The following is a 14,599-nucleotide window of genomic DNA, read 5'->3' as shown; positions in this document are numbered from 1 at the left end:
ATAACTTGGAATTGGAAGGTGATTTTAGGGTTTTAGTGTCTCTCCTATCGAACGGTGATCTGGACCCCCTTTGGCGAATCAGACGGGAAATAACGGACTTACGTGACAGGCTAAGGAGGAAACACGTGATTCTTACCCATTGTAACCAACATTCGAATCAGGCTCCTCATTTGCTAACATCTGCGACTTTGGTACCTTGAAGTTACCGTTTGCACTCTGGATTCACTGACTGTTAGTTAATTTCTTTAAGTTTTTTACACGTAATATGTAAAACTCTTAGCGTTTAATTTGTGAATCATTTGTTCAAAAAAAATTGAACACTTCTAAATTGTAAAGTAGGTGTTCAACCATTGCACCAATATTTTTATTTTATTTTTATTTTTTTGAAAATCATTGCACCAACAGCTGGTGGACAAATGTAATGATTCTCTGAGTTTATAAAAAAAAAATTGAGTGATAAAGTAGTTTAGCTGAATTTAGTTGAAAGAATTTAGTTAGAGAATTTAAGGGGGAAGGTTTGGAGTGAAGAGAGAGAGAGAGAGAGAGAGAGAGAGAAACACGCATTTTAAGGGGGAAGGTTTGGGTTGGTGACGAAATTTAAAGTGAAGCTACTTTTTTGCTTGTTCCTGTCTTATTTTATCTACCTATCTATTGGCTTCTTTAATTACTTCCTTTTGAGGACTAGTAGAATGCATCTGCCAAGTTCTATTTTCTCGCAGAACTAAAGAAGTCTTTCTTCTCAAAAAAGGAAAAAAAAGAAACTTGAGAAGATCTATTCATTTTGTTTCTTAGTTTAATGGCTAAACTCTTGTCAACTTGGCCATGGGAGAACTTGGGAAACTACAAGGCATGATCTCTCTCTCTCTCTCTCTCTCTATATATTCATTTCATTTGATTTATTTATACGTTTTTTTTGTTGAAATTTGACCATAATGTCCTATGTTCTAACCTTCAAATTGTTATAATGTATCAAAAAAACAAGCTTTATATATTGTCTAGAGGGGTATTTTAGACATTTTACTACTGTTAATGGCTAAAATTTGTTGGATTATACTTTTTCTTTATTCATGATTTTGGGTGTATATGCAGTATTTGTTGTATGGACCTCTTGTTGCAAAAGTGATTAAATCAAGGGCATGGGAAGAAGGGAATGAGAAGGATGTATGGTGTTTACATATTCTAATATTATGTGCTCTAAGAGGGTTTATTCATGCATCATGGTGTTCTTTTAGTAATATGCACTTCCTAACAAGACATCGCCGGATTATTCAACAAGGAGTTGATTTTAAACAAATTGATAGAGAATGGCATTGGTAATTTATTAATCTTCTTATCTTCTTCAAATGCTTTGTGTTAAAACAATTTTTTCGTTCACAAATTTTTTTTACGAATTTTATGCTAGAATGATGTGGCAAGCTCTTTTTGAAAGTTTGACTAAATTGGACCGTTCTTTTTATGGGTCTTACATCTTTTTCATCGAATATTAACTACAAGGAGCACGATAACTGTCGAATTACTACTGGCCAAAAGCCTAACGAAACTAATGGCTTAAAGCTCGATGAATTAATGGCCTAAAGCCCAAAGATATTACTTTATTTATATTCAAGTTCAATATTCCTAGATTTGATCTTCCATGGGATCGAGCGTGGGACCTCCGTATAGCGGAGTAGGTGCACTTACCAACTGGGGTACCAATTGTTGGCATAAATTCGTCAATTTTGTTTGTGAACCTAGCCCTTTCCGATTTTTTTTTTGCACAAAAGGCGACATGGTTTTTAGAGAATAACTTACCATTAAGAACAAAAACACGTCCTCGTTATGAATAACTGTGTATTCCATTCAAAAGTTATCGATGAATCTGCTAATAACACAACACACTATTCGCTCCACCCAACCAATTTGTTGAGTTTACAGAAAAATAAATGAGTTGTTTGCTGCTTATAAAATGTACTTAGGTAGGTCGACCTATGCGTTCTCTTAACACGAATTGAGTGACAAACTACAATGATATCTATGTAGGTATAGCTAGACTCTCCTGATTTGTGTACTCTTTCCACTAGGAGATCAAGATTCGAATCTTACTACAAGAAAAGGAATATAACCCTTAGGAGCTATGTAGGTAGTTAAGTTGGTTAAATTCTTCATTGTATGAGCTTCCTCTGAGTAGGTCAGAACAAGCGACTAGATGAGTACGAGATTAGGTCCATCTGAAGGGAGAAGAAACCTCTTAAGTCGAAAGAAACAACCGATATGGATCATATAATAAGTTACATAAATTATTTATGTTTTTTCATTTTGTGTAATTGTTCTTCTTTTTTTTGGAACAGGGATAATTTTATAATTCTTCATGGTTTATTGGGTTGTTTGGCATACTACATTTTCCCATTCCTTGAGAATATTCCATTATGGAACTTAAAAGGGTGTATTTTTGCACTTGTACTTCATATTGGAGTTTCAGAGCCATTATATTATTGGTTTCATAGATTTCTCCACAGTGATTTTCTATTTAAGAATTATCACTCAATCCACCATGCCTCTGCAGTTCCACAGTCTCTCACAGGTATAAACACATCAAAGAACTCCCTCTTTCTCTTTTCCCTTTTATTTGGGTTGCTTTATGTTAAATTTTCGAAAAATGCTATTTGGTCCAAAATGGGCCGACCACAGGCCGAATGCCTATGTGGCCAGCTCCCATTAGACGGACAATTTCTCTCTCCACAGGGGTCGTCCGATGGAAGATGGCTACATCAGCTTTCGACCTGTAGTCGCCCCATTTTTCGAGTCAATTAGCATTTTTTTAATTTTATAGATTAAATGGGGTCCTCTGTCGTCCTCTTAGATTAACGCCATACATCTTGTGGATAATCCATTCCAAAATTTTGTCAAAGTTGTGGTATAATCTCTTAAAATCATACTCATAGTCTTACTCAATATATTGATATTGTCTTTGCTTTTAAATCATTGAAATTTAATACTGTAATAGTCGAAAAGTAGAAGTTGAAACATAAGCTTATGTTCTAAGTCAAACTCTAAGTAAGATTACAGGTCAAAGAAGCATTTCTCATGTTTGTTAATGGAAAGATGGAGTTCAATAATTTAGATTTGTATCATTTTAGAAGCTCAAATAACAAAAGATAAAAATGGGGATGAATAAAATGAAGCCGAAAATTTTGTTTAGACCTCTTTGAGATGGATGGTGAAGGATTTAAACCAACTACACAACGTTTTAGTGCTTAGTTTTATTGGATGGCTAGTCAAAAAATGGGAAGGAAAAAACAAACGAAATAAAAATCTTTGGGGAGTGTGAACAATAATTGCAAACTATCTGCATCGACATATGGTCAATTTGTCAGTACATAAAGACTGCTCACACGAAAAGGTGGCGTCGCGGGTTGGCCACAGTTGACTAATTACAAGCGGTGGCCAACTCATAAAATAACCTTCTTATGGGAGAGGTTTGTATTTACAGATGCATTGGCGTCTATACATATAGGATCTTTGTCAATCAAACCTCATGAAGACTTTTAGCTGCCACAAAATGTGTTAAGAAACTGTTTACCAGGTTGGATAATTGGGAGAAATATAAACCTCCTCAGTAAATAGTTTCCTCGAGCCAATTCGAAAATAAATGTTTTCATGAAGTAATTACAACTTAAATATAGTAAATGTAATTGATCTACAGATTGGAATGTCTAATTATTATTATTTTGTGCAGTTGGGAATGCATCACCTCTAGAGCACTTAATAATTGGTTTGATAATAGGAATTCCTATTCTTGGAGCTTCAATTATTGGATATGGGTCCATCCTTATGATTTATGGATATATTTTGATCTTTGATTTCTTGAGATGCTTTGGACATTCCAATGTCGAAGTTGTTCCACATTGGATTTTCGAAATCTTTCCATTTTTCAAATATCTTCTCTACACGCCGACGTAAGCATTAACATATATTCTCTATTTTCTCATATCACAAAACGTATAGACAAGAGAAATACGTGACATTGTCATTTCTTATTTAGTTTCGGTTGAGTACTTCTGTTAGCAGTGTTGGACCAAGAACTCGTACACAGTAGTGCTGGTTTATATAAGTTACTCTAGCGAATTAATCTACCCGTGGGTAATTAGTAGAAAATATAATCTTTCAAACTATTAAGTTCCTCCGAAGGGAAACCACTCTATAGGCGGGGTTGGTTCCACCCTCATAAGCTCGGTCTGGCTGGATCCTCCTAATGGCCCACCTCTGCCTTCCAGTCTCTCTGTGGATGAGAAGAAGTAGGCGACTTGTTCAAGTTAGTTTAGTCCAAAACAGGCTCTAAAGTCCCTCATCTGAATCCTTTCGACGATGCTAAAATATAAGAATATATGTCGGAATAGTACTTTGGTTCACTTTGCATCCAGTATACATTGATTTCATTCTTTTCAATGGGCTGAACAGATACCACACCATTCATCACAAGGAAATGGACTCGAACTTCTGCCTCTTTATGCCTCTTTATGATGCATTGTGGAATACAGTGAACAATAAGTCCTGGGAACTACACAAGGAAACAAGTTCAGGTTTGTGTTAATTATATTATATACCTAATATCGACGAATAAAAGTACTGATGTTTTATGAGCCAATTCGGTACTTATTGTTCTCAAACAATTTACAAAATTTCATACAGGAAAGAATGTGAGAGAACCCGATTTTGTCTTTCTTGTTCACTGCGTGGATGTGATTTCATCATTACATGTCCCATTGTTTCTGAGATCGTTCGTGTCATTGCCGTTCTCTACAAGGCTTTTCTTGTTGCCTTTATGGCCCTTGGGCTTTGTGGCTATGTTGGTATTATGGGTTTCAGCAAAGGCTTTCATGGTTACTTTCTACCAACTTAGAGGTCGAATCCACCATAGTTGGTGTGTTCCTAGGTATGGCTTTCAGGTGAGCTCTACTACTTACGTTTAACTAGTGTTACAGAAATTAGTTTGCGACAATATTCATGAGGAAGTTTTTGACAATGGTAATCAAGTAACTTTAGTTTTTCAATAGTTGCTCCGCAAACTCCGTTAATTTCCGTACATACCTTGGATAAGTGACGTAGAGGACTCTTGGTCTGATTATATTTACCATCTCAATTTTCAAGTTTGGATGTTTTGGCAGTATTTCTTGCCATTTGCACAAAAAGGGATTAATGATCAAATAGAAGATGCTATCCTAAAAGCCGATAGGACTGGTGTTAAGGTCATCAGTCTTGCAGCTCTAAATAAGGTCAGTTTGATACTGCATTACTAGTGGACTTCATGCGCGTTTTCAATCTTTCTTTATATATTTATTTCTTAGAAAAATACTCATTATTTATCGATTACACAATACCCATGTTTTATAGAATGAAGCCCTAAATGGAGGCGGGACCTTGTTTGTAAAGAAGCATCCGAACTTGAGAGTGCGTGTTTGCCATGGAAATACCTTGACTGCCGCTGTTATTATCAATGATATCCCAAAGGATGTTAAAGAGGTCTTTCTTACTGGGGCTACTTCTAAGCTTGGGAGAGCCGTTGCTCTCTATCTTTGCCGACGTAAAGTTCGCGTTCTGGTAAGCATGTATTACCTAAGCAAACATATATCGTGGACTAACTTTTTGTATTATTGATGTGATCATATCCAATGTATCATGAAAACTTGTAGTCATATTATATCGGTTCTTCAACTAACCAAAATTATTTGGCTCATTTAACCAATCCCTCTTTATTTATATAGAATAGATTTGTGATACGCCGAGAAGGCCGGCGCACCTGTGTTGCACTTAGTCCCACACTGCTTCGAAAGACTTCCTAGATATAAGTTATCATAGTTACGAATTTTTGGTGGGCGCGACGCCTAAGAAGGTCCGAGGGAGTAGTCTAGAGGGTTGATATTGAGACAGGTTATCGTACGTTATCTGATTTCAATACGTTTGTGGAGAAATGCAGATGTTAACACAATCCAAAGAGAGATTCCAAGCCATTCAAATGGAAGCTCCAACAGAATACCAAAGTTATCTAGTTCAAGTTTCCAAGTACCAAGCAGGCCAAAACTGTAAGGTATATATGATTAGTTTGAACTCAAAAACTTGTGCATTCAAAACCGAAACTCGAAGTTTTATTCTCATAAATACTCTTTATTTAGCATTATTGATTTATCTACGTATGGTTAGATGTGGGTTGTCGGCAAATGGCTTACACCCGGACAACAACGATGGGCTCCTCCTGGAACTCATTTCAACCAATTTGTCGTTCCACCAGTTATCCCCTTTAGGAGAGACTGCACCTACGGGGAGCTCGCTGCCATGAAACTACCCGAAGATGTTGAAGGGCAAGGATCGTGTGAGGTACACTATCTTCTGACTCCTAAACCATGACGACGGTTCCTATAAATTTACATATGTACATTTATGGATCATCTGCTTAACATTAGCTTTATTGTATTGTGATTTTTTGTGGAATTTGTGACAGTATACAATGCCAAGAGGAGTAGTTCATGCATGTCATGCTGGTGGAGTGGTGCATCTACTAGAAGGTTGGACTCACCATGAAGTTGGAGCTATCGATGTCGATAAGATTGATCTAGCGTGGGAGGCTGCTCTTAAGCATGGTTTAAAACCCGTTTAAGGTCGAATTACTCTTTGTAATATTGATGTCCTTGTTGACTTAATTACTTGAATGTGAACAAACCTTTGATTTTAAACTCTCTGTTATTCCCTATTGTTGTTGTTTCTTAAACTAGGACAAAAATGTTGTGAATGATAAGAGTAATTTGCTCAGAGATGTTTAGCTTTTAATAATTTTTATAATCTAATTTAGTTGCTGAATGATGTTTAGCTTTTACCTCTTGATAATGTAAATCTCTATAGACTTAATTGTTGACTCTTCTGGCCCTTATATTTCTATTGAAACTTATCAAATGAGAAAATTCTTTTATATATGAAAAAAATAATTATAACTGCGTTCACGAAAAGAATATCTTTATTGTTCCCGAGAAAAACAGATCTCCCACTTTCTTTTTTCTATCAAGGTTTTGACAATAAGAGCATCTCCAATGTAAAGAAAAAAAAAATCTAAAAATCTTTTGTGTGAGTTTTCATATATAAATATTTTAAGTGCAACACTCAATCTTTTTTTTTTGATGAGATAAGTGTAACACTCAATCTTAAAAATTCTAAATGTCACATAGGATATTCCAAGTGTTTCGGTGGAGGTTTTTCTTTTTCTTGTTTTCATGATTTCTCTCGATCTTTAACTCAAATCCACAACATGTTCCAATGACCAGAATTACCACATCTATATCATTTGACTATTGTTCGTTGTCTTATATGTTGTTTTATTAAAATGAATTGATGGATTCCTTTTTAGGCTAGTGAAAGTATGGCATTTGAGGAATTGACACCTTAGACACTTCCTCAACGGTTAAAAACCCTTTCAAATGCCATCACACTTTGAATGTGAATGATGGGTACATAAGTGGACAATTCAAGGCCTCATGTGATATCACCTCACAGATTTGGTAGCACATCTACCGTGACAGTACGAAAAAATTGAGTTTACTTTAAACCCCCCCATTGTAAATGTTGTATTTAATATAAGTTCCCCAGTATAATATCACTCACAATAATAAAATGAAACTTACCCGACTTTCTGGTTCAATTTTAGCACCTTCTCCCACCGTTTTAGCAAAGAGATTGCTAGCCTAGACTCAAGAAAACGTTTTAGCAATATCTCAAACAAACTCTCTTTCTAAAGAGATAAGAGACTGTAATGACTGTAAAAGGCTATGTTGGCAAATTTTCTACTCCTCCATTTCGTATACACAATGCGATGGTAACTTCGCTCGACAAGTTACATAGAAAAATAAATAAAACAATAAGTAATAACATTATGACTGAGGCAAGTATTAAATACTCTCTCCTTAAGACGTTATTCGTCCCACAATGGTGCTACGCCGGGTTGTTTATACGAATTGTCTCCCAGAATAAAACAGTCTTACCGTGTTGAAGTGCAACACTTCGATCTTCAAGAAACCTCGAATGAAATATGCAGAGAACTCTCTTAACCACTTAGAATTGTAATTTGAATTCTAGTACTAGAAAACTAATTGATTGATCGATCTCTAAATGAAAACTGGATTAAATTTATAAAGAGAATGGCGACTATATGGAGAGCCAATTCATAGAGATTGTCTCTTCTAATTTTAATTCAACCAAAGTAATGGTTCACTATACCGATGCCAGACACATTATCATTTTGATATTGCCAATAATCTTAAACATCCAAATTGAGTTTGCATTGAGGAAAGTCTTTTTAAAATCTCGACAAATCTTATGTGACAGTCAAAATTTCTAAAATTGAGTATTGCATTGGAGATGCTCTAAATGTTGCATTGCAGTCTTACCAATTCTCTAACTACTAGGTAGTACCTCAGCTCATTAGCTTGAGTAAAGAGATAAAGTAACTTTCAACACTAGTTGTATAATTATCTATGTTCTAGAAAATGAACTATTAGCTCCTCAAACACAAAAGTCAAGTTCCAATATCAACATATATAGCATAAAGTCCTACTTAAGAGCAGCAAGATTATCCAAACAATTACAAGAAAAAGGAAAGAACCTAGTTTGTTTATAGGGATTCTGAAGTTCTGATTATGCAGGTTTAGGGATCTGAATTTTTTATTCAAGTTCTAGGGGTTTTATAGAGTCTACCACTAAAGTACTCCCCCTTTCATCAATCTCTACATTTGAAAGACTTTCCATCTACTAGCTGAGAAATCCCATTCCTCCCTCCATTTGCTTAAAATATGCTCAAGTGAGACGTCGCCAAATCAGTCGGAGGGCTGGAGCAAATGGAGGGAGGGATAGAATTCATCCCTACTAGCCACCAAAGAGAGAGGGTCACCTGTCTGATCAACTAACTAATTGGTGCATATTCCTGAGTTATCTTAATCACAAGAACTGCAATTATAACAGATCAAAGAAAAATGCTGAAGAAAAACAAGCATATACCCCCATGAAGTAACCAAAGAGATCTCCAAACCTTACAGACTGATAACTAGCTATAGGACATTACATTGCATTAATAAATATATCATCTTTCACAAACATATATAGAATATTCATCATCTATCGAAAAAAATAATCTTTTCATTCTATTTCCGCACACACTATGGTACACTTCACACACAAATACCTATCGGAGATTCTATGAATATAAGAAAGATCCCAAATCGAACGAGTTACCATCTTCTGTGTAAGAGTTTATTTTGTTTGAGATATAGAAACCAATATAAGAGCTTTGGTTTCTTGGTCACAACACAATAATAATTGATCAAGCCGAAATACCACGAGGAAGCTACAAATGTATGAACAGGTAAATGAGAAAGCAAATTAAAGAAATAAGTTTGAGTTTTGAACCTTGGGTGATGATATTCATATGGGGAGGCATAAAATTGTTCTGAAAGATGATCACGAATTGGAGTTCGCGAATTCTCTGAAGTTTGTTTTTGAAGCGAAATACTCTAAATGCGGGGAGTAAGTTGGGTTCTGATATGTGTCAGAAGAATTCAGGCTTTCAGAATCTTCGTCGGATATTGTATGAACACTACTTGAACAGGTGTCGGTATCATTAGGCTCCATCACTAGATCTTGATCTGAGTTATATTCATTTTCTGAATCTTCTTGATTTGTCTCTACTATACATGGAGAAAACGAGTCCCAACTATCATCGTCAGTGGTGGAAGTACTGGTTAGACCTTCATTATTTGATCTAGCATCGTCGAAGTCATGATCTGCAGAAGATCCAACATGTTCAATCTCATGTTCTAGTATTGAATTTTCATCTTGGGTTTGACTAGTTTGGGCAAGATCGTCAACTGAACTTAAGGCTCCCGATTGGCGAATATTTCTTTCAGCTATTCTTGCTACCGCTGAAGCAATTCCACCTGATATCGAACCAGAAGAAAGAGATATAGAAGCCGAAGAAGTCATGCTTTCATTTGCGGGGTAACCTATCATCCGTGATCCACCAGTTCTGTTTGACCCTGAAGATTGCAACTTTATACCTTTTTGAGAGCTAGTATCCTGAGAAATCAGTTATGTTAAATTTAGACCCCAGGTGTTGGAAAAGATCAGTGGTAGTAGTAGTAGTAATTCGGATCTCAAGAGGTGGTTTCTTGTCCACGTAGTAAGTTCCTACGATAATCTCTACCGATGAATTAACAATCTAAGCCTTCGAATATTATAAACATATAATAGACTAATTTAAAATAGAAAATAGTAATCGGGTGTCGAACTAGTATCGGATAGGATACTGTCATACCCGAACCCAACAACTATTCCGAACCAATATCCGAATATTTTAGGATAATTTTGTACTAATTGATTACGAATTGGGATTGAATTACGGATTCTCGAATATTCATTTGCAGGCCTAGTTGGGGTCAAAAATAGGAACTGGACGAATTACAAAATGCACATGTTTATTACTCAAAGGGACACTAGCGGATGAAGATGTAGGGGTTGGTTCCTATAAGTCTGGAGTTGGTATATTTTGGCTCGGCAACTACTCAGAAAACCTGGTTAACAGACAAGTTGTCTTCAGTGGATGATGTTCGGGTAACTAGTACCCGGAAAACTCATATTAACGGCAAACGTTCTTATTTTTTTATATATCGATAGGCCTATCCTTAAACTCAGGTTATCAACAAAAGAAAAAATCTAGTACCTGTGAAAACACGCTCAGATAGCTGCTGGAAGTTTTCATTGTAATACAAAGAAATGGAGTGAGAATGTAAATAGAAACGACATGATGTAAAAATAACACTAGAACAACCTGAATAGATCGCCAAATAGCTTCCATCATCATGATTTCTTCAAGATCCAACCCGAATTCTGCCTGCCTGTGCAGTATAAAATTCAAAAGATTATGTTCCCAGAAGCTGTTTACAGTGAATGTAACAAAATCTCAGCAAGTAAACAGTTCAAGGAGCAGGTATCACTTTTCCAGAGACTACGGGAGGGGGGCTTTAGCGGAATAATTGTACTTATTACACTTAAATGAGGAAAACAGATTCATGGGAAAGTTGACAAGTTCAAATCAGTCAATCTGATAATTTACGAAAAAAAACGTGGATTCCTGAAGCAAGAGATATAGAAACAAAAAACTAGCAATGTAGAGTTAGAAGCTAATGATACATTTGCGGATTATTGATACTCGAGTTACATTCTTTGGCACACCAGTACTTAGACCACTAATATCATTTTTTATTTTTTACATCATTTGGGTATTATATTATCTTGGTTTCAGCTTCACGTGCGAAGGGTTCATTTAGTGCATATTTCATTAACTGTTTTTCATTTCATCAATTTTTTATTTTTCATTCCAAATTTTTTATTATGATTTTCACCGTGTCAACTGGACGGGCTACACCTAGTAATAGTATATATATATATATATAAAACGAAAGTTAATGATCATTTGATAACTGACAAGGGCAGTAAACAACAATGGAATTCCTAAGTAGGATTCTTATGTATGAAACTAAAACCTTTGTTAGGTAAAATAAGTCAATGAAGCACAATTGAAGACAAGACAAGTGATCAGTAAACAATAGATGATTTCCATATGAAGAAAGCATCAAAATCAAGAACGCATCCTGGGATCTGTTTGGTTTGGCGGATTTGGCTTTAGGAAGGATTTGATGGGAGTTGATTAGGAACTCAGTGGTTTAGTAGCCTATCTAGAGTGGATTTGGGATTCTTCGATGAACTCCAAATGACACACTAAAGAGTTTCTTGTCCATCCTTCCTCCTCAAATTCCTACATCTTTTGCTACTTTTTACACATCAAAAAAAGTTTCTCAGGGTTCGTGTCGATTTGACGATCTATTATTTCTTCTGCTGTGGAATACTTGATTTTTTAATTCCTCCGCATCCCGGACACTAAACTTCGAGGAATTAGTTCAATAGGAATTCATTTGCTAATAAGCTCACTTGTATACTCTTCATTTTCAAACCCCACCGTACCAAATGAACCAACCATGATTCAGCAGAAACAACACTATTCCATATATAAAAACTATAGAGGAAACAAGAGTAGTAGTCAGTCAGACGAACCTTTCACTCCAAGCACTTACTACTGAAGAATCTGCGGCATCAATGTTGGACACCTCCATGGCTTCCGAATTTGGAGACTGAATTTCCAAGGCAGACTGGTTTCTGTTGACTGGTCTGACCTCATCTGCATTTTCCAATTCTTCAAATCTCATTCTTAGTTTGGCATCAATGACCTTTTGTTCCTCCTAAACCATTGAATTAACAAAATTAGCTAAGCATACGAATCGAAACTACAAACATAACCAAGTTTCCTAATCCCGTCTCTACACCAAGATAGAAATAGAGAATGCACTAGAGATTAGACCCATACAGCTTGCTCAATGCCTTTTTCTTCCTTCGTTTTAGCGCCACGATACTCAACAGTATAGCTTGAACTTTTACAAAATGGGCACCTATAAAAGCTTAGGAATTCAACTTCATTGTTAAATTGAGTTTATTAAGTTCACATTACCCCAAGCATATTTAATATAGGAGGCACCTTCAAATCGATTTATAACGATAATTACTTCCCTTAGAAGACAAAAACTATTAAGATCATACTATTGTGGAACTTCATTGAAGTTTCCTATTAGGGCATCACAAAGTCTAAGCTAAATCCATACATGAAAACTAAACAGAATTCCATTCAATTCCTCCTACAAAACAAAACCAATGTTCATTGACTTAAATATAAATGAAGATTAGAGGATACTGAGTTAATTGAGTAGCAGGAGAAGGCTTCATCTGCAAAAAACATTCTGCCACACAAAAAAAAAATCAAAAGAAAAAAAATAAACAAGTTGTTGCAATAAGAACTCTTCTATTGTTTGAATTACTACTGCACGAATAGTTAAGTTTGTCGCCATCCAACTCAAAATTAATTGGCAATGTGTGGGGAGGGCGTACACATTAGATTCTTGGTTATTGGATAGCCATTCCCAATGTGGGACTAAACTCACACAAATAGTACCTACCATCAAAAAGTAACAAAAATTTGGACATGACCTAACATTCCTGTTTTAGAGAGAAAGAAAGAGATAGAGATTTTACCAGTGCAGATTCCTTTCATGCAACATCTAGACCGATTCAGACTAGGATAAAACTGAAAACCCCAAAATCAAAAATTACCCATCCATTAGTAACAAGAAAATGATGTGAAATTTGAAGCAGAACTTAGATAGTATCTTACAAAGAAACAAATAGGACATTCTTCAAGATCAGAATTGAGCTCAGAATCATCAACTCCATCAAAACAAGGTGCAAGCTTTTCAGATAAAATAAGCTTCCTAAGTTTCTTGTAATCAACTGAAGATGATTGACGAACAAGTCTTTGAGGTCTTGTGTAACGCTCTTCCACCATATTCCTTCTAAAACTGCAAATTTTGTTACCCATTGATGATGATGATAGTCAAATTCAGATGAATCAATCTTCATTGATTTCCGTTTCTAAGCATATAGAAGGGTTTCTTTTTAGTCATTCATTACTAGGGTTAGGGTTTTCTTTCCTCACTGATTTTGATTCTTTCTTGCAGGTTTCGCAGAGAAGCAACCTAAAAAGTAGCTGAGAGAGAGAGAGAGAGAGAGACAGAGTGTGTGTGTGTGTGGAGAGAGAATCAGAGAAATAAGATAAGTGCTTTAGTCAGTGAAGGACCGACAAGCAAAGGAAAATAAATGAGGGAAATTAGCGATACCCCCTCACAAATAAAGTCTAATTAGGAATACCCCCTATGTTAAAGTCTAATTAGGGATCCACCCTTAAGCAGTTAGATTTCAGTTAGGTTTCCTTTTAGTTTGAGAATGTGGTTCACCTTTTCTCACATCGCCAACCACCACACCTTACTGCAATTAACCTGTCATTTAACTACCACAATCGCCATCATCTTTTTCTCACATTTCTCTTATATTTCTTACATCTCAATATCTCACTATTTCTTCCCTCACGCATCTCAGATTCACTCTCTTTATTTATCAGTAATAGAGGTATGAGAGGAAATGGTGAGAAAATAGTAAAGGTAGAGATAAAGAGGGGAAGATAGAGAAAATTGAAAGAAGATAGAGAGAGAAAAATCCAAGAGATGAGAGAGATAAAGATGAAATCGAGCATGTGGTTGGTGACTACAAAGAAAAAGAGATACAGATTGTGACGGGGGATGATTAGGGATGCTAGTGATGGTAAAGAAGATGAGAATGGAAAATATAGATGATGGAGATGATACTGAAAAACGAAGAGAGGAAAAAGAAGAAGAAAAAATAGGATATTTCGTCAATTTTCAACATGTGAAACTAGACATTTTAGACTAACAAAATCCAACTACATTAATCTAACAAATGAACTATCCGTAATTGGACATTAAGGTTCGGTGTATCGTTACAACTCCCAATAAATAAATAAATAATATCATGCCCCGAAATGAGTTAGGTATACCTTCTACTGGATTTTAACTAAATTGGTCAATTCCTTACTAGACCTGCTATCGAAGTAGTTCTCTTTCAGACA

At 35.7% G+C, this 14,599-nt stretch overlaps 2 protein-coding genes across 3 annotated transcripts; one reads left to right on the top strand and one right to left on the bottom strand.

The window, feature by feature from the left end:
• Positions 1 to 361: 361 nt before the first annotated feature.
• On the top strand, positions 362 to 6,831 carry LOC147556557 (very-long-chain aldehyde decarbonylase GL1-3-like). Its single transcript, XM_086664556.1, has 11 exons — positions 362 to 847; positions 1,090 to 1,313; positions 2,328 to 2,560; positions 3,716 to 3,935; positions 4,438 to 4,559; positions 4,669 to 4,925; positions 5,145 to 5,252; positions 5,371 to 5,577; positions 5,954 to 6,064; positions 6,178 to 6,351; positions 6,476 to 6,831. Exons 1-11 carry the CDS (start codon positions 797 to 799, stop codon positions 6,629 to 6,631), a joined length of 1,863 nt encoding a protein of 620 aa, XP_086520682.1. The 5' UTR covers positions 362 to 796; the 3' UTR covers positions 6,632 to 6,831.
• A 2,227-nt stretch (positions 6,832 to 9,058) lies between these two features.
• Positions 9,059 to 13,746, bottom strand: LOC147556556 (E3 ubiquitin-protein ligase DA2L-like). Of its 2 annotated transcripts, none has more exons than XM_086664558.1 (7): positions 13,292 to 13,746; positions 13,153 to 13,204; positions 12,815 to 12,860; positions 12,434 to 12,515; positions 12,124 to 12,308; positions 10,841 to 10,907; positions 9,059 to 10,089 (listed from the first exon to the last, which is right to left on the bottom strand). In XM_086664558.1, exons 1-7 carry the CDS (start codon positions 13,493 to 13,495, stop codon positions 9,475 to 9,477), a joined length of 1,251 nt encoding a protein of 416 aa, XP_086520684.1. In that variant the 5' UTR covers positions 13,496 to 13,746; the 3' UTR covers positions 9,059 to 9,474. The 2 variants fall into 2 exon arrangements, with proteins under 2 accessions (XP_086520684.1, XP_086520683.1); XM_086664557.1 differs by having other exon boundaries at positions 10,733 to 10,907; positions 13,292 to 13,743.
• Positions 13,747 to 14,599: the final 853 nt, after the last annotated feature.

Source organism: Eschscholzia californica, unplaced genomic scaffold (assembly GCF_041429995.1).
Source record: "Eschscholzia californica isolate CP2 unplaced genomic scaffold, dmEscCali1.0.p SCAF_2, whole genome shotgun sequence".
Lineage (NCBI taxonomy): Eukaryota > Viridiplantae > Streptophyta > Magnoliopsida > Ranunculales > Papaveraceae > Eschscholzia > Eschscholzia californica.
The sequence above is the reverse complement of the archived record's forward strand: the minus strand, read 5'-3'. Positions and strand labels throughout refer to the sequence as shown.